The sequence below is a fragment of the Gallinula chloropus genome (assembly GCF_964237585.1).
Source record: "Gallinula chloropus genome assembly, chromosome: 3".
NCBI classification, from domain to species: domain Eukaryota; kingdom Metazoa; phylum Chordata; class Aves; order Gruiformes; family Rallidae; genus Gallinula; species Gallinula chloropus.
The window spans coordinates 33314026-33340442 of NC_140087.1; the positions used below are offsets into that span (position 1 = coordinate 33314026).

A 26417-nucleotide genomic window follows, 5' to 3' on the forward strand; every position below is an offset into this window, starting at 1 on the left:
CTTTGAAAATGAAGGAGCTGAGGAGTCCAAAAACCTTTTTGGACTGTGAGTCGCCAAGTGAAATGAGTCCCAGAGAAACATGGCATGCCAGCAAGGCTTGCTCAAGATGAAATGGCAGCTCAGCAAGTTAGTTTAAAGAGAAAGAGTAACTTAAGAATACCTGGAGACAACTTTACACCCAGCAAGACAAAAACCAGATGGTTCCCTAAGCCTTGGTAAGGGAACAGACGTGTTACTAGAAGTGACTGAGAAACCTGATTCTGAGTTGAAAACTATATGTAGGGTCCCAGTACAGAGGGAGAGAGGATGAAGAAGAGCAACAGGCTTCTGTAAAGGAAGCAGGAAGAACATACTCAGGGATGTTGAGTTGCCCAACACTTCTTATTGGAATAAAACAAAGTAATTTTGAGAGACCCTTAGCTTGGGTGACTGCCTGGACACTACTTAGAATGGATGCCTGTGAAAGCAGCCTAGAGGCGTGGACTTCCAAAACATGTTAAAAAGATATAGTACATGTTTGGGAGTATCTAAAACCAGACATTTGTTTCTGAGAGCAGACAGCTGGAGGAAAAGTAACTGAATGCAAATAGATTAAAATTACAAGGGGGGAAGCAGGTGGCTTACACATTAATGTGGAGTCCCAGCCACAGGGTGAGCCTCTCTAGCTGGCCTTCTTATGAATTAAAATTTTGCTACACAACTTATATTGACAACTAAATCCTTACTTTCTTTGATTCAAAATGCACTAAAATAGTGCCCAGACCTGCGTTCTCAACCATAAATTCAAAATCATTTATATTTGAAGACCAAAGGAACATCTAAGCCTCAACCACCAAATCTGGAGCTAATTACCCAAATTACTGGCTCCAGTGCTCCTGCACATTGAGCAGGGTCCATTTGAAGCACTGTCTGGAGAAGGTGTTCCTGAACCCTCCTCAAGATCAGCATCTTCAGTGTCACTGGTTGTTTTTTTCTGCACATAGTACAGAAAGCATTGATTCCTCAGTGAAGCAAGCACACAGACACTGTACACGAGTGCTGCTCTTCAAGCTGATTGAATCTCATAGCCAAAACCAACATTTATGGTCAAGAACATATGTAATGATGACAGCAAGGTCCATATGACAAAGTTATAATCTCACAGCTGGGGGAAAAAAAAGTCTGCTGTGTCATCATCCTGCAACAGCCAGGATCTCATAATGTCATCAAGCAGTAAACTCAAACAATAAATGTCCCCACAAAGCTTCAATAAAAGCAGCAGATATCAGTCTCTCTCAATCTCCCCTGATAGAGCTGTTCCATTTTTTATAAATATTTAAATATTCACTTGAAAAGAGACTGACAGTATCTCAGTACTGAAGTCACTCGCAAGGGATCTCTCAGACCCAGATTCAAGTTCTGTCACAGAATAATACTAAGTATTTCTCTAGGGTTTGTATCAAGACTTCCCTCCCCCCCCCCCCCCCCCCCCACCCCGTTCCAGGACACATTGCTGGTCAAGAACAGAGAGAAAGGAGAAGAGTCCCTGGGGCAATGCACAGTCTGGTTATAAGGTGTTCACCTGGGAAATGAAGGAGGAAGGAGACGCTGTTAACCTAAGTCAGTGCCTTAGGTAATAACTGTTGGAGTAAAGTTTCTTCACATTTTCCCAATGCCTTCATCTCTCCATGGGGATAAAAGAAAACTCCACCTGGCCCAGAGAAGATCCCTACCATCAAAGCCCAATTCAATGAAACATTTTGAATGGCCACAATTTTCTGATGGAAATTTTTCTTATGGTTTCAAGCTGCTCCAGGGCAGATTCAGATTAGACATTAGGAAAAAGTTCTTTACCAAAAGGTTTGTTGGGCATTGGAACAGGCTGCCCAGGGAGGCGGTCAAGTCACCATCCCTGGATGTATTCAAAAGATGGGTAGATGAGGTGCTGAGGGATATGGTTTAGTATAGGACAGGTACAGTTGGTGTTGATGATCTCAAAGGTCTTTTCCAACTTAATGACTCTGTGATTCTTCAAAACATATTCCATTGAAAAATTCCTAGCCCAGCTCTATTTAAAACCATGCTGGCTGTAATTGCTTGTAATTTAATTCAACTGAGCAAGATAGAGTTTGAGCCCTCGTGATTGCACACAGCATCTTTAGAGTGCAACATCCCAGTAAAGGCAGCGTTCTTTGTTGTTTAAGTGAAGACCAGTGTTACTAAACAATTTATTTTCACTGGGACTTTGCTGGTAATTCAGCTGGGACATTTAGGTTTCCAGAGGATTTTCTGACCTTTGTTTTAGCACCTGATGTAGATAAAGGTATTGAATCAACTCATAGATTCTGTGTTAATAGACTTGCCTAGTTAATTCTTTTGCTCTACTTTAGGAAGGAGAAAAGGAGAGTGCTTGGTCTAGTCCCCAAGCTATACTAGTTAAACTAACAGCACAACATCACATGTGAGTGCTTTATCAAGGCTTATGTAAGCTTGACTTGTCCTTGTAAATGCAAACTAGTTTCCATTTTTAAAACTAACTCGTTTTAACTCTATATCTGCACATGAACTTAATTTAGATGGATGCCACTATTCTCTTTAGGAACTGGAATTCACTGGGTTAGCAGATGAGAGGTTTGATACAGACAGGAAGAGAGAGAAGAGCAAGAAAACAAATGGGAAGTTGTAAGACAGCTGGAAAATGAAAGTCTTGCGCAGTGAACTGCTGGCCACTTCAGACAAAAAAATGTAGCTATAAGGATGGACAATTACAGAGTCAAGAAGCAGAGCAATGTACTCGGGGATAAGAATTACTAAAAAACTGGCAAATAATCCCAGAGTTTAATAGGAAAAGTAAAAAAGAAAATAAAAGATTGAAAATCAGTCTGGAGGCCATTCCTGTGGGCATTAGGCATGTTTCAGTAGTTTCAGGCCCTGATTCAGAAAGGACCTGACTACACATTTGAATTTATCCAAGTGCTTCAAAGGGTCCATCAAATTCTACTTTTACGTTCTTGGTTTCCTTACTGACTCATACTCCTTTATCCGTGTCAGTGCAGTGTCTTCACAACCCTTGCAATGGACTCCACTAGGAGCTAAAATACCTGACAAAGCCTCAAATTTATTTTTTGTGCTGTCTTCTGATTTAACTTCCAAAGCTGCAAGCCCATACATTGCATCACTTTCAGTTCTCCATGCCCATGTACAGAGAGGCTCCCTGTCCTCCACCAGCAATCCTAGCACACCTCCGCAACTGTGCTGGTTCAGGTGCAGAACATGACAGTAACTTCAGAAGAGATTTAGGTCAGAGGTTGGGATTTTGCTGTGTAAAAGATCCGGAGGCTTGACTGGAGACCTAATGACTAGTTGTTCAGCTTTTTGTTTAGAAGAGGACCTTAAAACTCTGTAGTTTTGGTTTTTTTTGCGTCAGACCACTCACACAGGCTCAACAGAGAAGTCACAAAAATCTTACTGAGATTATGCAACAACTTGTTAAAAACCTGGGGTAAGCCCCGTTACTTTTTAAGGTGAGTAGGAAGCTCGGGTTTTGATGAGATTATGTATTTGCTCACATTATGAACTCTATTCTAAATCCACTGTATTTGGAACTTTAAAGTTTGTTTTGGTTTTTGGTGAAAGTAAAAGAATAGCAAGCACAACAAACAATTAGCTACTCAGTTTCTCGAGATCTAAAATACTCAATAGTCCTTTTCTCAGTCAGATATCACCTTAAAGATACCAACAGCATTAGCCAGAGACTACACTGCAGAGACACCACACTAGTTTCTTACAGACAGATGAGACCCCATCCAACTTCCAGAGTTAGAGGATGGTGAATCAGGTTCCATCTTTCTATTTGCATGGAATTCAAGATCTTGAGCTACAGAGATTTTTGCCCATCTCCCTGCTGGGGGTGTCCCAGGGCTGCCTGCTTCTCCCAGCTCCCTCTCCAGCTAGCTCAGAAGCTGTCAGTCTTTTTGTGGCCTCCACAGCACACTGAGCTGTGTATTTGCATTACTTGTGTCTCCATTCCTTCCTCTTCTGACCCCCTATCTGGCAACAAAATAAAAAGTATTGAAGTAGCATAGAGGAAAAATTGAACACAGCATGAGTTTTGTATGGTATTGCTTCCATCCTTATCCCTTCCATCTCAGGATGTATGAAAACAGTTCTTATGCAAGCTGAATCGAAACCAACTGGAGTGACTCAGAGAAACTTACAGATCCCAAAGAGCTGGAAATTAACTTAATTTTAATTATATCAGCAAGCTTAGAAACATAGACTGCACTGGTCCTTTATTATTTTGATAATGTTTTTAATTGGGACAAAAATAATCTAAGCTCATCTCTAGCCCTATGGTGCTTCTTTAAAGATTAAAAAGCAATAAGATAATAAAGAATGCAAATGTTCAGACAGCTGCTCACAGGGAGATGCTCTTTGAAGTAACAGTTCTCTCTCCCCCTCTGCTGCAGCTGGGTTGTTTTTATTATTAGCAAGGAAAATAACAGCTTCGATAGATGTGGATGCAAGTTTTCACCGTAAGTTGATCTATGTGACTTTCACACCAACACTGGGTTTGAGAACATGGACAAGTTCACACTAATGATGATTAAGAGTATTGGTTATAATTCTGAATGTTAAATAGAGTGTAGGGATAGTATGAATGATGCTTTTGGATCACAACCATGAGGACTGTCACAAAACACTACCTTAAAAATTAATGTTCCATCCCCAGCTTTCACACACATGTATCCCAGTGGCCTTAGACAAGTACACGTGTTTTACAACCACTCAGACATAGATTTCTAGTCCCCTTTCCCCAAAATAGCGCCTTGGTTTGAACATAGTGCACATCAACTGCACTTAGGGGTGTAAGATCCCCATCACATGCACGGAGAGATGGAAGAAGCAGCAAATGGAGCTTGGTTACTTGGTTACTCTGCCACTGCCTGACCTGCCACAGAGGTAGAGGGAGCTGTATACAGGGCTGCTTTTGGGGCAGGAGAGAAATACAAAGCAACATGTCAACGTCCAGCTAAGGCTTGGGTCTAAAGGACCATTTCCAGCTTTTCTCCTACCCGTGAGATTAAAAACTGTTACATACCTTACTATTCAGCAGACTAAAGTCAACCAAGAGAGGATGGCAAAAAGAGGGACATATACAGATAGATGTGTACCTGCAGTCAATCACTTACTTTGGATTTCCAGCCCCTGGCTTCTTTCTCCGGAATATGTTGAGGAAAGTGTTGGACTTGCAAGGTGCCTTGCCATCCCCTACATGCATACGCACCACATCTGAAGTGGTGAAGGCACTGCGGACGTTCCTCTCAGGCTTGGCTATGATGATGTACATCTTAGGAGTGAACATGCACCCCAGCGCTACTGTCACGCTCAGGCTCACTGCAAAACAGGTGGTGATGATCTTGTAGTTGCTCCCAAAATAGATAGGCACGAAGGCCAGCCAGATGATACAAGTGGTATACATGGTGAATGCAATGTACTTGGCCTCGTTGAAATTGGCAGGCACATTGCGAGTCTTGAAGGCATAGTACGTGCAGCTCATGATGAGGAGTCCATTGTAGCCCACGGGAGCCACGACGCCTAGGTTGCTGGTGTTGCAGATAAGGTAAACTTCCTTAATGCTGGGGTAGGAGAGGATGGGCATCGGGGGCTCCAGGATGATCAGCGTTATCACCAGTGTCAGCTGCACACTGATCAAGATGGAGGCAATGACCACTTGGGCCCATGCGCTCATGAAACGTGGCTTGCGGGTACAGATCTTCTTTTTGCTGCCTGCCAGGATGCGCGCAATGCGGTTGGTTTTGGTCACAAGGGCAGAATAGCACATGGCAGAGGAGAGACCCACCAGAAGGCGCTGGAGGTAGCAGGACGTCGTGGTAGGTTTAGCTATAAGGGTGAAAGGGCAGACATAACCCAGGAAGATGCCAGCAAGGATAATGTAACAGAGCTCCCGGCTGGAGGATTTGACAACAGGGGTGTCCCTGTACAGCACAAAGATAAGGGTGACAAACATGGTCACCAGGATCCCCAGGCAGGAAAAGACCACAGCCACAATAGACTCTATATTGCTCCACTGGAGGTACTTTACAGGGATGGGTTCACAGCCTGCAGTGAACAGAAGAGAAACGGAGTGTTAGAAAGGTAGCTGCTTGAAGGCGACTTTTTATGTTTCTGGCTCCCACTTCAATCCAAACATACCTTATGCCTACATGTCACAAACTATTAAAACCATTGTACAAAGAGTGAACTGCAGCATGGAAAAGTATGGATGAAATACAATTGAAAAAACAGGCATCAATGTTGGGTGTCTCAAACATTTGCACATGCTGCTACAAAGGGAAATGAGATTTGGAATATTTTTGTAGTTTTCCTTGAGATACCTGCTGCCAAGCTCAGTATATCAAAGGCAGAGCTGGGAAGAAAACCCAGACACACCCAGCACCATCCCTTCATTTCAGCAGGCAGAGGATTGGCACAAATTAGAATAGGCAGCTTTTTATTTCCTCAGACTAATTTTAATCTGTACCAAAATCATTATAACTTGACCCACTACATTTCTGTGATTTTTTTTATTTTGTGAATTATACAAATTAATTGGAGATCCATGTGCAGAAAAAAACAGTAATAAATCCAAAGCTGTAATGAAATTACACCACAGCTACTCTATGGTTTTAGTACATTTCTGCTTTTTTGTTTTGTTTTGTTTCTCTCAACATTACCTTATTCTCATTTTGTCAAACCCTCTGCTGATTGTTTTCCACTAAACAATTTCCATAAGAGTTTCATTCTTATGGAAAAGTCAAACCCACAAAGAATTCATACCTTCAAAAGCTAACTGGAAGGCTGTCCTTTAAAACTAGCACAGGTGTGCAAATGTAGGTTCAGTTAAGATGGTACTTAAGTGCTCTCCCATACTCAAGTTACGAGAGTCTCTGGCTACCTTCCTCACTGTGACTAAGACGCAACACCAGCAATAAACATTACAGAGAAAATAAAATCCTCTGTGTTAATAGGATGTTCCAGTTGTGAAGCTGAGTTAAAAAGAACCTTCATTCTGGCATTTCCTATTTTCTGTTCTTGACTCAGTAGTGCCAAAATGTTTTTAATGTGATTGGGCATCCTATGGTAAGTATTCAAAGCCCCTTCTGCTTCTTGTTTCTGTCCTCCATCAGTTTCTCTTGGACCCAGGCCACCTTTTGTACCTTTCCCCTGTCTCTCAAATATTTTTCCTCCCAGTCTGGTTTTATCCCTAGCCATTCACCCCTCCACCCAGATGTCTCCATTATAATCACTGCTGGGCCAGGTTTCCACATCCGGGACTGGCTGCTAATCATGTCTGCCTGCCTGGGTTGTTGGATGTGACTGAGAAGAGCAGAGAAAAGGGCTGGTGCCAGCAAGTTTCTAAGTGAGGCATTTTTGCCTCATAGTCCAGTTGCTAAATCTTAGCAAGGACCCTGATACTTTAATGAGCAAGTGTCTTGCTCAGCCCTTTCTTCCTTAGCCTGCAGAAACCAACATCTGGGAGCTAAAAGCTTCTGAGGCTCACAGTTTTGCTCAATTTGTAAGCATCTGCCACAGGGTGACAGAAAATTACCAACTGGCATCTCTACCAAAATGTAAAGTCCCTCCTTCCAAATACAGGAGAAGTAGGCAAAGGTAAAGATCAGGTTTAAACAGTTTTACTATAGCTTCATTTTGAGAAACAGAAGAAGAGAAAACTGGGTTTTGTTGAAATTTTTAAAAAATCAGCCTGAGACAAAGTCCTGACATGGAAAAATTCTGCTTGAACTTTTAATGTCTTCCAATGTCATATAAACTGAAAGAATATCTTTTAACTCTGTACTCTTTGTCTCTAACAGGCTAACTTAACTACGGGTAATGCTTACTTAATTACAGGTAATAAACAAAAACAGTAGTTGTGTAACTGGATGTCTTATTTTATAAAGGAAATTAATTCTGTTTCACTCAAAGTGGTCTGCTTGAGACTTAGGAAAGGAAACTTGTTCTTCCAAAGAGTATTTTTATATTGAAATATTAAAAGGAAGCTTTTTATTAAAAAAGTGGGAACTTTAATAATTGCCATTGGCTGCAGCAGCCTTGAATGGAAGTTGGCTCCTTCCTTCATTTAATAAAAGACTTAGAATTGGAAGCTCCTGCTTATTAATACATACAAAGCTCTTCTTAAACAAGAAGCCAGTCTGTGGTTGCTGGACAGGTGGATTTTCAGTGTGGGTTTTAAGCTTAGCAGCATCAAGCAAAACTCATACCATCTTAAATGATATTTTCAGAGCCTTAGCCCTGATGCAGCATGGCAGTTAAACCTATCGGCTGCTTTAAATTTATCCTATATAAGGTCTTAGAAATGTATTTTGTTAAATCACTGTACCTCCTGTGCACCATCAAGCCCCAAGAGCCACATATGCTACAAGCATTGCAAAAACCTGCCTGTGCTGCTTAGATCAGCACGCAGTTGTTGGTTGTCAGCACCTGAGAAGGTGGGTCATTTCCCATCCAGGAGAAACTGGTCTGGGGAGCCTTGTTGAGATGGGGGGAGGGTACCCAGGAAATGGTGTACTTACAGATTTTTAAAAAACCCACAAAAATAACCAAAAATCCCACAACTAACCCAAACTTAAAAAAAACCAGAGAATTAGTAGCAAAAGCTTCGTAGTTAAAAGTTTCCAACAAAAAACTGGTAGGTAGCTTTCATCTACTACTTTCCCTGCACTTTAACCATGACTTACTTCCTAGAGCAAAAAGCTAATTAATTTTTTAAAAAAATTATATTCATATTGCAAAACAAATAAGACAATACAGAGGTTTTTGAAGGCCATTAACATCCCAAGTAACTGATGGCCCCAAAGCTTTAGGATTAATTTCATAAGAACTCTACAAAACTTTCAGTCCTATCTTGCTTTATTGATAATTTAAGATACCTTCTGTAAACTGGGTCTACTAGTTTGACATTTGTTCTCCATATATTAGATTGTGATACTATGGTGACACTGTGAGCTAGCCTTATGACTCTGGATTTAGTGACTATTTGTTTGGTCAGGATTTTATAATCTGTGATAAGAAATCCTTTGTGTCTTCTGACTCCACTCTACCAAATACATACTGAGGGGAAGCAAAAAAATAATTTACATTTACAATAAAATTAGAATGCCAGGAAAGAATTGCTGCGCAGCAGAGACTGATTTTAAATGGAGAGAATGAGCACCTGGAAAAGCATGTCTTAGGCAACGAGTTAGTATGTGCTTTGGTTTCTTAAAGGGACTAACAATTTTAGAGCCCCCATCTGTGATGGAAAATTAGCCTAAAACTGCATACATGTTTAGCATTTAAGATTTAAGGCAAAGGGAATAACAATCTGAAATGCGAGAAACTAATGTCTGTGTCTAGATGCTATGGTGACTGGCAGGGTATGAATATAACTCACAAAATCAAGCACTAAAAACACATTTAATGGGAGAAATCCTGGCAAGAAAAGAGAATTCCAAATTAAATTCTAACAGTGGTGACTTCCACTAGGTTCAAGAGCCAGAGTTCATTTAGTTCAGTCTCCCTTTTCTAACATATAGGATGGCATCAGCTTCTCTTCACAACTTTGTACCACAATTCAAGTAAATGAATTGCAGGGATTTAAAAAAGGAAGTTTGCTCCTCAATAAGACAAAATGAAGAAGCTGTGATGGAGCAGACTGCCATTTTGATGTTCTCTAGGAAATCAGTCAATGGCTATGCTGTCATTTGGCTGATGCGACTGTGATTTTAGAACAGCAGTAGTCCAGTCTCCTTGCTGAGAAGAAACACAAATCAGCAGGTCATCTACTGATTTCATTAAAAGTTAATAGATTGCAACATGCCCCTGAGATTTTTTTTCCAGCACTGATGCTTTCCTCAACTCCTTTCAGCAGTGCCTGTCATTTTGACATGCCCCCTTTTGAGCTATTTTAGGCTGCTGGTAGCACTGAACCACATTCGTTCAAGTGCACATTGATCTTTCGCTATGTTCTTGTTCTGCCTTATTGATTGAAAAGAAGTCCCAGTTTTCTTCCCTGAATAGTAGACACAAACAATTCTGCAAACCTCCAAGACTAACAGAAACCAGTTATCTGTGGATATCTGCTTTAAAATTAGCAGACACCAGTCTCCTAGGAGGTGGGAGTTGAATCCAATGGTCAGGACATTTATGAAGGATGGATTTTCTGGGTTTTAGTAATACAAGACAATTTTCCACAACTGGGGCCCTTACAGAAGGTATTTTTCAAGAACTCCTCTTCCTACAACCCACTTACATGAAACTCTGAGGAACTGAATGATCACTGAGATTGCTGTGTCCTGGCCAGTCTGTTTGAAGTAGGTTCAGTTGCACACTGGAGAGAGGGGGTGAGGGTGTGTGTGAGAGAGATATGGCACATAGACAAATACACACACATCTGGGCCATGACCTTAGCTTATTTTCCATAGAATACCAATCTACAATGGATCAAGTTTCCAAGTTTATTGTTATTAATAATGTCTTTTTAGCTGGAGAAGTGGTCAGCTTTCTCTACCAAAATAAATCCTCTGAAAGCTCACTTGGCTTCTGAGACCAGATTAACAGCATCTCTTGGAACTATTTAATCAAGGTTTGAATATTTTGTCTAATACTTCATGTTAAATACTGCAGCAACATCTAGATGCCAGCCAGTCATATTAAAGGACATAAATGTGATAAGTTGCACATCTGATCTTCAGCTAGGCAGTTGGACTGTTTCCCTAACTAGTAATGATGCCCTGATGAATACTGGCAGCCAAGATTTGCATATGCACTGTGGGGCAAAGGTGCCAGTAGTCTTTTACAGTGATACAAAGCAAACCCCAAGGCCAAGGTGGTGCTTCTCAGTGCATTACATCTATTTTCTTGGGGTAATGGTTACTGCAAAGCCCAGAGCTGGTGTGGAAGTTGACCTTGATAGGTACAAAGTAACAGAAAGATGCCGTAGCACATCACTCATCTAGAGTGTGTACACAGGGGAGTCCAATTCTAGCCATTTCCCTTTCTTCTGCCACTCTTTCTTAGGATTCTGTTGACATTCTTGCTGGCATGTGCAGAGAGGATGGTCTTTATGCCAAACAGTTATGCAGTCAGTTACTGATTGGCTGGAAATCTCAGATAAGGTATTAACTAATTACCCATCAGAACGATCAGAGGGAGTATCAAGTCAATCTGACAAGGATGCACTGAGCTCTTGTGATAAACACTGCTAAAATTGCAACAAATGCTGCTAAGTTCATTAGCAGTCTTAACAGCTTTATCAATGCTTATGCTAACGGAAGGGGAGGAACAGACAGACTGTCATTTCTTCTTGGTAGAAATTTTGTTGTATTTATTGTTACTCCTGTTGAACTGAGCCAAAAGATACACCCAAAATGTTCACTCTAAACTGCACTGGGATGTGTGTTTAAGTGTGTACCTTTAATATCTCTGCATTTACAACCTTACTCCCCACACACACCATTCTCCTTGCGCCCCATAAAATAGGAATGTGTTTGGAGAGACATGTCCCTACCTGTCAGGTCAGGGTTTGGCCACCAGCCAAGCTCACAGGCTTTGCATGTGAATTCATCCTGAACAAATTCATTCTCCTTGCAAGCTGTGCAAATCCAGCAGCAACTCACTTCTCCTTTTCTGATCACCTATAATGCAAAATGCATTCTCAGTTACAATCCTCTATAAAACAACACAGAAGCTCCCCCTCCCCCCCCCCCCCCCCACCTGAAAACAGGCACCACCTGCACTGTTTAAAATATAGCAGGATTCCTGCATGCAGAACTTTTCGAATGACTAGAAAACACACATCCTGTCTCTCTGTATCTAGCCCTGCATAATAACATTTGTGCTTAAGGTTAGAGAATAATCTCTGGGAGCAATTCTATTTTGTTTTAGGGGAGTGGATCTGAGCTAAAAATACAAGACCATTTTTTCTTTGGTACAGAGGCATGGTGAGTGTTATATTTTCAATCAAATTTGGGAATAGGCTTAATCTGAGAGATGGTTCAGGTTAGGACAAGTAGTTCAGCCCATGCTTAATATCTATTGCATAGTAAGAAGCAGTAAACAAAGTCAAAGGTTAGAACAATGAGTGATTCGTACATATACACATAGATATACATATATAACATGCACAGGCACACACACGCAGATTCCAATTTACATGGAAGTCTCTTTGGGGCTCATTACAGTGGTGTGAACTGAAATTCAGATAAGAGCAAATTAAAAAATACAGTGCAAAAGGATGTAGTGGGTCCTAGTAGAAAAATAAAACCAATATGCAGTGACCAAGAGCATGCACTGGAACAGCTCTTTTGGAGTACAAATGTCCCTGAAAGCTGTATTGTTCTCTGGTGTGAAGTCTACTAAGTGTAATGACCCAATGTTGACAAGATGATTTCATCGTCTTGACTCCTAGTTTCATCCGCTGAGGCTGAAAGAAAGAGTAGGGTTATCTCCAGCTCATGGGGCTCCAAGAAAGACTAGCTCTGTTTCCCAGAAAGGAGGAATCCAGCGTTCTCTCCAGGATCTTCCTATCCATCTATATGCAGAGCTAAGTGCAATAGTGAAATACAAAATGTTAGTTTTATTGAATGTTGGTTTTATGGGCTTTTTTTGTTAACATTTCCTCCCGCAGTCTGTGGACAGAGTCCAATAGACTTCAATGGGAGCCGAAGCTGGCATTTTGTATGCATGGTGTTTACATATACACATATACACAAACTGCACAGTCTCAAAAACAGGGAAAAGATGTTTTGGAGAGTAGTAAATACCGATTATGTTTCCCCTCCAAGACTGTTAGAGTATGTCACTACGCCTTTGCCAAATCATCAATCACTTATTGCTTAGAGTAGCAATATAGAATTAAAAAGCTGCAAATGTGCTTATTAAATGAGATTAGAAACGATGGTATTCTCTAAGGTGATTTTCCTGAATGGGTTCCTTGCCATTTTAAACTTACTGCATCCATACCATTTTCATAGTGGTGGAGCATGTCTTTATGTCATCCAGACATGGCAGGTGGCAAATTATTTGTAGCTTGATACAAGTGCTACTGTTTGGTAAACACAGAGTGATTTCATTTGTTTCCATACCTCCTGTAGAGAACATGAGATACAAATAGGGGTTTTTTTTGTTTGGTTGGTTTTTTTAATCCTTTTTCTTGCAGGTGTTATTGCTGGAACAAAATACTGGATTCCCATGGGTCATGTTATTTTCAGGATCAGCCCCCAAGTGAATCACAGCCACTGAATGTTGTAGGCAATGACTAAGTGAAAATCTTCTTTCTTGCATAAGGTGAAATTCAAATCCTGTCACACTAGAAGATTCTGCATCACTACAAAAGGCAGTTTTAGAAAACATGGGTGTGTATGTGAGATTATAAAAGCATAATGTTAATCTTGGAGTCTTTCTATGTTTTTGGCTTTCCTGAAGAAAGGGAAGTCCTGCCCTTGGCTTGAAGGAACCTTGATTAGGGTTAGGGGAAAAAAAAAAAAACTGACTGGTTATTCACATTTCTATAGCAGAAAGTGAATGTCTGAAGCACACCTTGATCTGTCCCTTCAAGCAAGGCTCACTGCACACTGATCGAACCATTCCACTCTTATTCATCTGAATCCTGTAGTCGTCGATGTTGAGCACACCCTCGTGCCAAGTCCCAATGAGGACATAGTCATAGCGGTTGGGCTCTATGTACTGCAGGTTCATGATGTCATACCTGCAAGGGAAAAAAGGAGAAAGCAAGTCAAAGGATAAATATTTACCTTGCTCTTCTTCTGCCTCTGTAAACATTCATCTCACCCCCTAACACCAGGGACTAGAGTTTCGTAGAAACATCAAACACTGTAGGATTTACAGCAGAATCAAGAGAAATGAAAGCTCTGACTGCCATGTAATTACAAATTGCCTGCCCTGCTTACATAAAAAGTGGGTAACAACTTGTGTGTCCAGCAAGAACTGCACATGAAAGACAGCAAGCTCTGCTGAAAATGTACATGCAGACACTGACTGTCTGGATGGTGTGGTTTTCAGCCATCATTCAAGATGTCTATAACATTTGCTTGGTGCCTACATACAGATTGGTTGCAGGATAGCACCTGCTGGGAGCTCTAAAGTAATCAGTAGAAATGCTGAAATTAACCATACTGTATGACATAAGTTAACTGTATGCACTAGTTCTACTTTTTATATTGCCCAGCCCAGTGAGACTGGTGGGAAAAGTTAGCAACTCAGGCACAAAATTTACTTCCATGCCCCAGGCAATTAGGAGTGAACTTCCCCAGGCTAATGTAAAGGAAGCATGAAACACTGCTACAACAAACATTCAGCTTCCCTGTCTCCATCACTGCCATCCATGTGTCGGACCCGATGTGTGCACATCCCTTAGTGCTAATTGTTCCATTCCTTCTTTAGCCCACAGAATGTGGCTTGTCCAAAAGCAGTGATTAACCATGGTGATTGCTCAGTAGGAAATAAGCAAGAATAGGTGAATGGATATAGGAGTGGGCACAGAGAGAAAAAAACACAAAAGATGCTGGACCTAAAGCTCAGGCTCTTAAGATGAAAAGGAGGAGGGCTTTGTTTAGAAAAGGGCAAGAGAAAGAGGGTTAAGAACCAGAAATCAGCACTGGAGCTGAAAATCACAAAGCATCTTCTGTTTTCCAGTCCTGGGAGCTGCTGCCTTGTTTTACTCCACTGGATTGTCTCAGTCTCCGGGGAAAAAATTCTCTTGTATATAATGAGTGTTGCTAATCTGTGTGTGCTTTAGGAATGAAAAGTAAGCAAAGTATAAGCCATAAATCAAACCAGGATGCTTGGTTGTGGGCAAAGAGAGAGACATATCAATTTCTTTCTTTTTCCTTCCAAGGTTCAAACATGCAAAATTTCGACTCTGTGTATTTCACAAAGGAAAGAAATGCTAGAATTACTCCCTAGGTGTCTGTTTTTCTTAATTGGGTCTTTGGGATCTCTCTAGCTAAGGATTACTTAAAGAAGTGCATGTTATAGCTGTATTTAGACCTTGGTCTTGCAAATATGCATGCTCAGATCATGTCAGCACCACTGCAAAGCTCCACTGAATCACAAGGGAGAAAGGATTTGCCTCTGAGGTCAATGGAGCTCCAAGCAGGAGGCAGCTCCAGTGGTTGGCAATCAGCTACTAATTAGGGATTTGCTTAGAAAAGAGTAAATTTCAAATTCCCTAGGAAACAGTTCCTTCTCATATCCCAGTACTTACAAACATAAAATGAATATTGTTTTTTTTTGATTGTGAAGAATCAGGATAGCAAGACACAGTAAGAGCTGCGCATTTCATTATGTAGATTCAACAGACAGGAGTGAAATTGAGCAAGAATGTACATGCCTCTTCTTAGCAAGAAGAACCTGCTTGGATTTTAGTGTGACCTTGTATTAGACTGATAGAAAATCAGTTACTCTAGGATGGCTAATGAATTCAGGAAAGGGGGAAAAAGATTACTAAAACCTCACATTCCCTTAATGGAATTTTTGAACCTGCATGGATCGTTTCCATTTTTGCAAAAAACATATTACAAGACACAGAGTGGCATTAATGCAATATCAATCAAGAGCTGACAATTTCAGGGAGGTGATTTTAGGTTGAAAGCCATTCTTATATTTTCTTATAATGCTGTTCCCTTTTCTTATCTGTTAAAGAATAAGGTATGCAGACTAAAAGCTCTTACACAGTCTTGCATATGACAAGTTGTAGTACAATGTTTGCAGCTATGATATGCAGCTTGAATTTTAAGAGGAGAAATGTGGTCTAACAAACACACTTGGTATATGGAGATGTGCACAAGTTCTCTATCTTTTTCTTCTTTTCCTTAACGAAAAAATTCTGATTTGAGTAAGGATGAGCTCAGTGCTGAAATACCTACCCCCATCCCCTCACTCACATATGTACAGCTTTCACGTTTCTGGGCTATGTCCAAGATAAAAACGATTATTGAGGAGTTTTGAAGCTCTAAGAGAGCAAGGACCACAGACACAGCTGGATTTCACGCACAGATGGCAGTATTTACAGAAGCCACAAAAACATTCTGCTCGTAAGAAAATGAATTTTTCTTTTGATATAAGGACAAACTCTCCAGTATACTGGGAAATAATGTGACCAAATAGGTGCTGTCATATGAACAAGTTTTGGCTGGGACAGAGTCAATTTTCTTCATAGTAGCTAGCACAGGGCTACTGTTTGGCTTTGAGCTGAAAACAGAGCTAATTATGTAGAGCGGTTTTCATTCTTCTTGAGCAGTGCTTACACAGAGCCAAGGCAGGACTCTAAAGCAGGGTCACCTAGAGCAGGTTGCACAGGGTGGTGTCCAGGCAGGTTTTGAATATCCCCAGAGAAAGAGACTCCACAGCCTCTCTGGGCAGCCTGTCCCAGTGCTCTGCCACTCTCAGAGTGAAGAAGGTTTTCAGATGGAACTTGCTGTGCACACTCTCTTCCTGTGATTACTGCATTCCTCACATCTTCTCCAGCCATTTCTGGGAATTTGAGTTACATGATTACTACTGAGAAAGGAAATGGAAGGTACTAAGTGAAAGTATAAAGTTCAGCAATTTTACCAGCATGTTCTTAATGACAGTATAGCGAGCACATAAAGCTGTTGATTTTCCAGAGCTACAGCCACATTATTTTTCCCAGAGGCAGTGGAGTCAGTTAAGTGACTGCGTTTGTGCCCTTCTGATAAAGCTCTGCTTCACATTTCTGCATAAGACCTCTTCAAAGACAAGATTTTGCACAGAAGAAATAAACCTTTCAAAAAGTGCTTCATGTTTTCTAATCTCATTTTGATAAAAGCTTGAAACCATGAATTGAGTCTGAGATAGAAAAAGAGTTATAACTAAACAAATGGTTACGGTTTGACGAAGCTATAAGGGGTTCAAAATAGGAAATTATAAGAGTGTCAAGCAAAAAAATACAGGCATCTCTACCTGCTCTGCCCATGGTGATTGTAACTAGGAGCTTATGAGAGTCAAATGCTCAAAGAACCTCACAGAATTTGAAATAAAGTATGAGGAAAGTCGCTGCCTTATAAGAAGGAGTACTGATTTATTCCATCCTGTGAAGTTGATTTATTCACACGATACCGTAACATTGTATAAAAAACCTTTTTACACATTTGAGTGGCATTCTTGCACTGGCATGTAAAAGCTAAAAAAATTAGGACATTTCAGATCCATTACTCTGCTGTATTTAGGCGTTGTATGTGGCTTTTATCTTTTCATTTTGCTGAGGTACAAAAGCTCTTTCAGGTATCGATATAGTGGTATGGTACTATACTCATCCACAAAGAGCTTTTCCATGTGGAGCTATGGAAATTCTAGGGCTAATCTGGAGCTAACAGTTCTGCATGGGTATAAACTACTGCTGGCATAAAAAGGTGTGATAGACTGTACAGATCACATTTCATATGCACGTCACCATTCTCTGATACGATATCGCCTCTGTCAAAAATGGCACAGACTGACACAAGGGTCACAGCATAAACAGCAAAAAAGTTAATTGAACTTTCTTGCCCAAACCTGCTAACTCCAGCTGTGAAAATATAGATGAGGAACAACAACAAAAAATTCACCTTACTGAAATAACCCATCAAAATCTAAATAGGCCAAGGAATAAAGAGAAATGAACCTTGCTATAGACCAAAATGATAGATGGAATAAATTCTATCATTCTGACCTACTCAGAGAAATAACATGATATAAACCCTCCTATGTTTTAAATTCAGAAACTGTTCATTCTAATTCTATGCTACTGATGAAAGTTGTGAAAATGCTCTCAGGTGACAAGACAATAAATAAGATCTGGGCTAAAATTGGAAAATTACACCCAAACATCAAATCAGATAACTAACAGGCAGGCAAAGCAGCATATGCAAGGCTGGAGAAATGCTTTTATGGAGATAAATCATGTCTAATAAACTTAAAGCTACACTAAGCAGTAATTTCTCTGTATTCTCTAAGTGATATGTATAGAGATTTGATTTATGCATTTGTGTTTGATTGTAAAGGAATCACTTGCCTCTACTTTCAAACCCTGACCTAACTTGTCTGTCTTTGACTTAAAAAATCTGAAGTATACAGAGCTCATTGAGAAGACCAAACCGACCAGTTTTTTTCTTACTGTTTAAATGTAATGAGATGTTTTAATTTATACACTGTTTAAATATAATAAAAATGGCAAATAGCAAATAATAAAAAAGTTGATCACTTTATTTAATAAAGGCTATTAATAGAAATAGGAGTTACTTTAAGGCCACTGTGTGTTATGGATACACTTTGAAAGCATATGCCAGGCAGCAAGGTCTTGTTTATTGCTGAGCACTCTCTTTGTGCAGGGTTGGCAGTTAGATGCATTTATGCAATAAGCCCAAAGATGGAGTGAGAGAGTCTTTTATAACACTTTAATAACTCATTAGGAAAACTAACTTCAATGAAGTAACCCCTGAGTAGGTTTCAGTTAATAATGGATTGTGTGCTCCAGCAGCTGAATTAAACAAAAAACAAAGCTCAAAAACAAATCCATCTGGGAAGTGTCTCACTTAAAATAGTTGGATAGAACCCACAGAACTAAATGAAAAGATTTCTGTCAGCTGGCTCCTATAAGAGAAAAAAAAAAGTGACATCCAAGTCTATGAAGTTGCTGTCTCACCCATTACTTGAGTACCTACTGTGTCTGCTAGGGAGGGGGAGACAGTAGCCGCAGCCACAGCTGGGATTTAGTACACCCCAAATGGGTGAAACAAAGTACCTTCTGGGAAGAAAAAAAAAATTATATATATATATATATAATTATATATATATATATATTTGTCCTGCTCTACTTGGACCTGACTTTAAACTCTGGGACAGTCAAGCTTATTTGGGGTGAAACAAGGAGAGCACAAAGGAGGTCATCAAGCAGAACTAAATAGCTAAATAGTCTCTGGCAAGGATACAGTGCTATGTCCCTGGGGCACTTGGACCAGCAGCTGGAAAAGGATGTGATCTACAGCCCTATCCTCCAAACTTTAGCAAGCAAATGCCTCATTAATTTCCAAGCACTTATATTAGGCTATTTCCTTATTAAAATCCTGGTGGTGAGGCCCGATAGTTCCTCAGACAATCTATAAGATACAAGGTTTGTTCTGTCTTGAAACATTAGACATATTACAGGTTGTACTGCAGCTCCTGTCTTAGTCTGGACTGTAGCTTTCAAAATATCATGTGTTACCAAGGTTATTCCTGGTTATTGGTAAGACTATTCCAGATAACTCCATTTATGCCTTATAGCATGCATGCTGCAAGCTTCAGCAAAGCAGCCAAAGAAATCTCCATCACCAAACCCAGCAACATTCCCCCTTCCCAACATCCGGTTTAATTAGCTGAGTTGAAACATCTCTATACCTTCCAGGGGCGTCTCCCTTTTCATCAAACCAAACTTCTTCTCCAGAAACACCGATGAATGAAGATTTGAGGAGAAACTCCAAGAGCTTGCTGCCATCAATTGGCTTCATAGCATCACACAGCCCAATATGTCCAGGGCAAAGAGAATGATGCATATTTTGGAGCCCATGAGCCATAGCATATATAGCATTGATGACAAATCCCATTTTACTGTCCTGCACATAGTTTTCTTCTAGGCTTTCATTTCCTAAAACAGCAAGAAAAAAAGGTTTGTTATAAACAAAACTGTAGTAACATAAACACATGAAAAAGCAGTGAGAGATAAAAAATTTTCTTATTTCTTTTATAAAGCTTTAGATGCATAATTGAGGGGCCAGTCAGTGATTTCAATTAAATAATTAAAAAAGCCAACCACTTTTCACTCCCCCCCACCTCCAGAAATCTTTAATTCATTGACAGTGAAATGCCTCATGAGAAAGCACCAGTTTAATGAAATTGCCAGCTTTTATTTGTCCTTTTTGGAATTTTTGTTTGTCACTTCCCAATGTTATTAATGCTAAGAAGGGTTAAACATCCCAGCATCAGAATGATGCATTTCAGCTAGAACAATATTTTAAAGCAATTTCCTTGTAAATTTGACTTTTTGTCACACTTGAAGGTATTTTCTTTTTTGAAATCTCTTCTTTTTTGAGGGCCAAGATAGCAATGTCCCTCAAGCAAACAACACAAATCAGCATGACTTCTCAAGCTATCGGAATTAAGAACTTTTGCTGAAAGGAGTAGTAGGTAGGCCAATTTGGGATTGCTACAGAAAGTCAAACAAAGTTCATGACTCTAAAGGACTTTTTATGCAACTGCAGGTTAGAAGATCCTGTATGAGCAGACATTAAAGTCTCTGTCCATTGAGCAGAAACAATGTGTCAGAGAAGGTTTTCCCCACAGGTAGGCTTTAGCTCAGATCTGCTGATGTGCAGGCACTGACAGAAGGTACTGTTTGTGGTTCTATTTCTCCTCAGACCCCGCTGGGTCCCCGACCATTCCCTCACTTCCCAACACTGTCAGCGCTGACCCCAAAGTCATGGAGGGCCTGTGCTGCAGGAGTCCTGAGGGAGCTGGAGGTAACAAACATCCCTGTTTTGTTTCCTTCCCCCTGAGTAATTTTATTGCAATATGCTCCAAGCTGCAAGATGCTTTTTATCCGTAGACCTCCCACGTTACTCAGTGTTTAACAGGCGTTTACAATCCAATCCCTGTTACTTTGTCTAAGTAACACCTTGCCTATGCTAGAGAAGTAGGATGTGTGAGAGACTAGGTGTTAAGTGACACTTCTCAAAGCCAGGTTGGAGAAGATAGTTGTCATTTTAATCTGAATTAAAGAGGAGAATATATAAATTCACTGAAGCTTTTGGGTTAAAAAATAGTCCCTTCCTCTAATGTAGATACAGCTTTTAAATCAAATCATGAAGACCCTTACAGTTATCCTTGGAAGAGGCTCTGATTTGGTAGGTCTTCTCAGCTTATTTGCCCTACAACCCAGCTGGGGATTCATTAGGATGGCAGAGATAGGTTTCTTTCTCTGTGTCTTACACAGGACACTCATTGCAAATAGGCAAGAAAGTCTTGCTTCAGTAAGTGTTTTTGAGATGAGCTGAACAAAGCAAACAGTGTGATGGTGAATTAAAAAAAGCCTTGTGAAAATAGCATAGTCTGACTAATGAGCTCATGTGTTCCTCTCACTGTCAGACAGTCACCACCAGCACCACCAAACAGGGAGCAGCTGGAGAAATATTTCCCAGAGGCAACATATCTGCCACTTTCTTTGCAGGAGAAGGTTCATAGCTCCCATTCAAATGGCGTGAAACCAACGCCATTCAGACCCATGTTCTGAAACACTGGAAGAACGGAATTGGTAAGCTGGCCAAATATTTACCCAACAAAGCAAAGAGTATGCCACTACACGGACCCTCACTTATGCACTGCATATAGCCTGTACAGCACGGTCTAGACATCTGTTGCTTGAATACACGCAGTCTGCATATGCTGTCCCTAGGTGTGTTTTATCTGCTGATGAGTCCTTTAGGATTAATACACTGTGAATTTATCGACAATTCTGCTCTCTTGTAGACAGAAAATGAATGTGTTCCCCCCTAGGTGAAAGAGAGGTGGCAAACTTGGCATAATAATCCTCCCTTTCTTGTGAAGTTTCTAGGCAGCAAGTCGAGGAAGAGATTACAAAGTAACTGGTAGGGCACAGCACTCACTACCAACTCTTTTCTACCCAAGAGAGTTTGTCTCAGATACCACCTTAATTTATCCATTAGTTTAAAAAAGAAAAGGGAAACATAAACATCAGGGACACTTGCAGGAGATAATGATAGCATCCATGTGCATTTCCTGAGGCAAGTATTTGTGTGTCTGCTGGAGGTAAAAAACTACAAGTAACACAACTTGCCAATGTTTTAAAAAGAGGCCATTTCCCTCAAGTATTTATTAACTCAGCAAAGCATGCCTTTGGTTTTTCATATTTCAATCTAATATTCATAACTCCAAAGACAATAAATATTTGATGGTAGGAGGATTTACTTTTGACTAATTAGGAGTGAACATCTGGCTTATGTTCAGGCTCCAAGCATATAGACCCACATCACAGAGGTGGCTGACTTGAGGTCACTTATATATGTACTGTAGTGGAAAGCAGCATCTGAAGCATCGTACGATAATGAATTGTTTATAGACCCGCAATATAAACATCCTTATCTGTAAATAAGATATCTTATAGTGAATCCAGCATGAGAAGTCATGCTTCACCTAAAATTAACTTCCTGCAGTCAAAATCTCTTTTTTTTAATTTTCATAATTATAAGTTATTGATATACAGTTGTGCTTGCAAAACGTCACTTATGCCAATCACTAACGTGTGAGGGGTTTTTTAAACAAATGAAATTATGTAATTATGCTCATCCATAGACAAAACAGAGGCAATCAATGTTCAATTAAGGTTTCATAGGACAGATCTTCAATAAATGCAAGAACTACATTATGTTTGCTACAGGATATCTCTGTAAAATCGTATTTTTCCTCATCAGAACTTTGAAATGCAACAAAGGGTAAAGCAGAATTCTCAACTCTGAAACACTTATTTTTCCTTCCTCTCATCCTTTGGAAAAAATACCATTGATCTACAAAGACTAATGTAAAGACTACAGTTTATTAACATTAAAAATAGAAAAGTATTTTGTTAGCAGCTTTTTTTTCCTTTTTTGTTTTCTTTTATTTTGTCATTGTTATGAACCTTATCTTTAACTAAGCTAAGGAAAAAAAAATCCTATAAGCCATGTGAGTACTGGTTTAATTGAAGTGACTCAAATTAGACTATTACGTTTTTCAATGACCTTGAAGAATTCAGGTGTCCTACATTTCATACTTACTTATTTTTGTATTGGATGCAATGCAAATCTTCCCTTAACAATTTCATTCTAACCACTCTTCAATAGTTTGGATCATTTTTTTCTTATTACAGTTTTGGTTTTTTCTGTCAGTCAAATTTAAAGCTGAAAAAAGGGGGAGGGTATATACACAGATATACTACAAAACAAACAAACAAACAGCTACCCCCAAACAAAGAAACAAACAAAAAAACCCAAGCCCCATGCTCTGGTTGCACACAACTGAAAAAGGTTCAAAAAAGTGCTAAAACTAATACCTAAGTAGAAGGGCAAGGAAGACAGGATAGCCCAAAATTTCATGAAACTCGGTGTGTCTTTCATTTTACTATAATGTGCCTCAAATCTAACCAATATTAGCCTCAGTTAGGTACTTAGAAGGACCTGAATGGAAAACAAACAGGAATTAGTCTAGTGCCTCCACTGTGAAGTCACTGTGGGGCTAAAACCACTCTTGAGAGCAATGCGGGTACTCGTGCAAATCCCACAACAAACTGAAATTAAGAAAAACTACACTATCAGAATTATGGCTAGAAATTAGTAAACTTTCATGCGTAAGGATAGGAAAAGTCTATGTTCATATTCAACAGGAAATTAAGCACAAAGCATTACTCATTTGCAGTCCTCAGAAAGGCTAGGACAGGAAGGAACTGGGGATGGAAAGAAATGTAAAAACATTTTCGTTGGGAAATCTGATCAATACCTAGCCAGTTGGTAAATTTTGAACAAACACAAGCATTTGATAAAGAACACAGTCTGTTCACAGATGACTCTTGATTAGAATAAACCACCAAAATCTGTTGAATAAAATTGTTAAAAATTATAATGCTTCATCTGGAACAAGCACATAGTTTTATGGTTTTTTACTGGCACCTGCTGAATGTTCAAGGTCACATAAAAAGAGATTTTGTTGTCTTGGTCTGGTTAGCAACTATTATGAGAGCTATCATTTTTTCTACTGGTCCTGACAGAGGTCTCAAGGTCTTATAAATCTTGTATAGTGCCTTCTTTATTTGTAGTGGTCCTTACCAGCATTGATATGCTTCATGGGCAGGCCATATGAGATTTTAACTTTGCTACAAGTTACAACCTGGTGAGAAGTTACACTCATTTAAGAAAAAAAAATTATTCTGGAAACACAGCTGGAGCTGAATTTCACTGGAAAGATGAAATAAAATAAATCTCCCATACCTGAGCTGCATGTGTACAACCGGGCCGTGCCAAAGAGTAAAGAGCGCTCCCCCACAAAATGCCAGGTGGCAATTCAGGGGTTACACTATGAATTGGTCAAGTATTACCCAGGCTTGCAGTGAATATCCATGTGCATTTGAGAACTCACAGAGGCAGATTTCTTATGTTTTCCTTCAGTTCCAACACAGACCACCTTAACCACAGAGTGGTCAAACCCTGGAACAGGCTTCCTAGAGAGGTGGTAAATGTCTCAAGCCTGTCTGTATTTGAGAGGCATTTAGACAACGCCCTTAATACCATGCTTTAACTTCGTCAGCCCTAAACTGGTCAGGCAGTTGGACTAGATGATTATTGGACATCCCTTCCAACTGAACCAAATTAAAAAACACCCGCCTAAAAGAGACCCCTATGACTCTGAGCAAAGATGCCCATCTAGCTCTGTACAAGTTTGTGTAGAGACGGGCTAGTGACATAGCATGCCCTTAGAAAACAGTGGAAGTCATGCATCTCTCAGTGTCTCATGTTAGAGACAACCTGACAAACTTTGACCACCACAAACTTGTGTCATAGGATCTTGGAAGGAACAGGACAGAAGGCCAACATGCTGAATTGATCAGTTATGAGGGTGGTAGATCACTGGAACAGATTGCCCAGAGATGTAGTAGAGCCCCCGTCCCTGGAGATACTCAAGGTCAGGCTTGATGGGGCTCTGACTGACCTGATCTATCAAAGATGTCCCTGCTTACTGCACAGAGGGTCGTACTAGTTGACCATTAAAGGTCCCTTCCAACCTAATACATTCTATGATTTGAAGTCCAGGTCCCTAGAGCTAAAAGCTAAAGAAAATTTTGGCAACTAAATGGCACATAAAAGATGATGAACAGACTTAAATTACTGTGGTTTTAGTGGAATGTTAGGCTATTTGACTTCTTAGGAAAATTACCACACTTTTATTTGAATGTTTAATTTTCTAATTATGGTTTTATCTTTGGACACATAGGAGAAAAAATGCAACATTCTACCTTTCTGTCTTGTTGCCAATTCCTTGAATTTTTTTTTTTTTCATTTTATTTAGCAATGGCTAATCCTTTGAATAACCGTGCCAAACTAAGATTCCATTAAATATTTTTTGCAAAGGGTTTCCTTTGTTTAAATTCATTTGCTGTTATTGGTTCAGGTGTTTTACAAATATTGTCAGCTCACTCCCTCTTACATTCTATTTATAACATCCCTTACATTATCAACAAAGATAACAAAACTATTTGACAAATATCACTTTAAGGCACTGCAAAATGAACAACACAGATTATAATGTCTCTGCATGTAGTTAGGATAATGACTGTGTGTTGAAAACCCATGCACTAGCTGTTTTTTTCTCATCATATCACCTTAATAACAAGCATATTCTGTTCATAAATATTGTATAGCTGAATGAAAACCTCACTACTTGATGGTATAAAGAGGGCTTTTGTTCATGCCACTGCACTCGTGTCCAAATGTAAGTCACCAACAAGTCAGATTAGCAAAAGTCAAGTTACTCTGTATGAACACTCCAAATACCCATCTCCTTCAGCTCACAATCAAATATACAGCTACAACAATTTCTGAAGCTGTATTTTCAGAAGCAACTGCCTGTTTCCAGGCAATTCCAGCTGTAGCTGACTACCTATGAGGGAAAGGCCAGGAAATGCTACCTGGTGACCTGAACAAGCAATTGTGGATCAGGGCTCCCGACTTTACTTGTCGTAGGTTGTCCCAATGACCTTTCTGTCTCTATTTGCAAGCTAATGTGACCACAGAAAATTTTTTTTATGTGTTTTACCAAGCCAAAAGAAGGTTAGAAAATCTCAGGTTTGATCTCTGTTTGAGATCTCAATTAAAAAATTATTTGTAACTTTCATGAGACAGAATGATAGGCTGAATAATTAGTCACAGACCATAACAATTGCTTCCTTCAACCTACAACAAATAATACCATCATGGCTTTTGATTCCAGTAAACTTGTTACTATACTGTTTTCAAAAAAAGCAGACCATAATCCTAACAGTTACCCCTTTACTTCCTACTTTGACAGCTTCATCTTTGCAGCAGGGAGGCAAGTTCAAGAGGCAGCTAAATAGACTGAAAAAGATGATAGGTAGGACATTTAGGGAGGACGATAGAAGAGCTATCAAAAAGACACAAGATAAACCAGGTAACTCAATTCCCATTGTATGTGAACTATTTGTTTGACCGGATGAAGCTCTGCTACTTGTCATGTAAGGGTATAGAAGGATGTATTATTTAAGAAAAGGGATCTTTCCTTAACTGCCTCCTAAGCATCATGTCACCAGTCTATAGAAA

The 26417-nt window shown here is 39.8% G+C and overlaps 1 protein-coding gene across 2 annotated transcripts in view; it reads right to left on the reverse strand.

Annotated features, from left to right (window-relative positions):
- Positions 1-26417, reverse strand: part of GRM1 (glutamate metabotropic receptor 1) — a gene marked incomplete at both ends in the record, with an annotated part of 179475 nt that overhangs the window by 23552 nt on the left and 129506 nt on the right. For both annotated transcript variants that reach the window (XM_084262542.1, XM_084262543.1), the window contains 4 exons: positions 5172-6102; positions 11552-11678; positions 13582-13750; positions 19441-19687. In XM_084262542.1, coding sequence (XP_084118668.1) covers positions 5172-6102; positions 11552-11678; positions 13582-13750; positions 19441-19687 — 1474 coding nt within the window. The remainder of the gene's footprint in view (positions 1-5171; positions 6103-11551; positions 11679-13581; positions 13751-19440; positions 19688-26417) is intronic.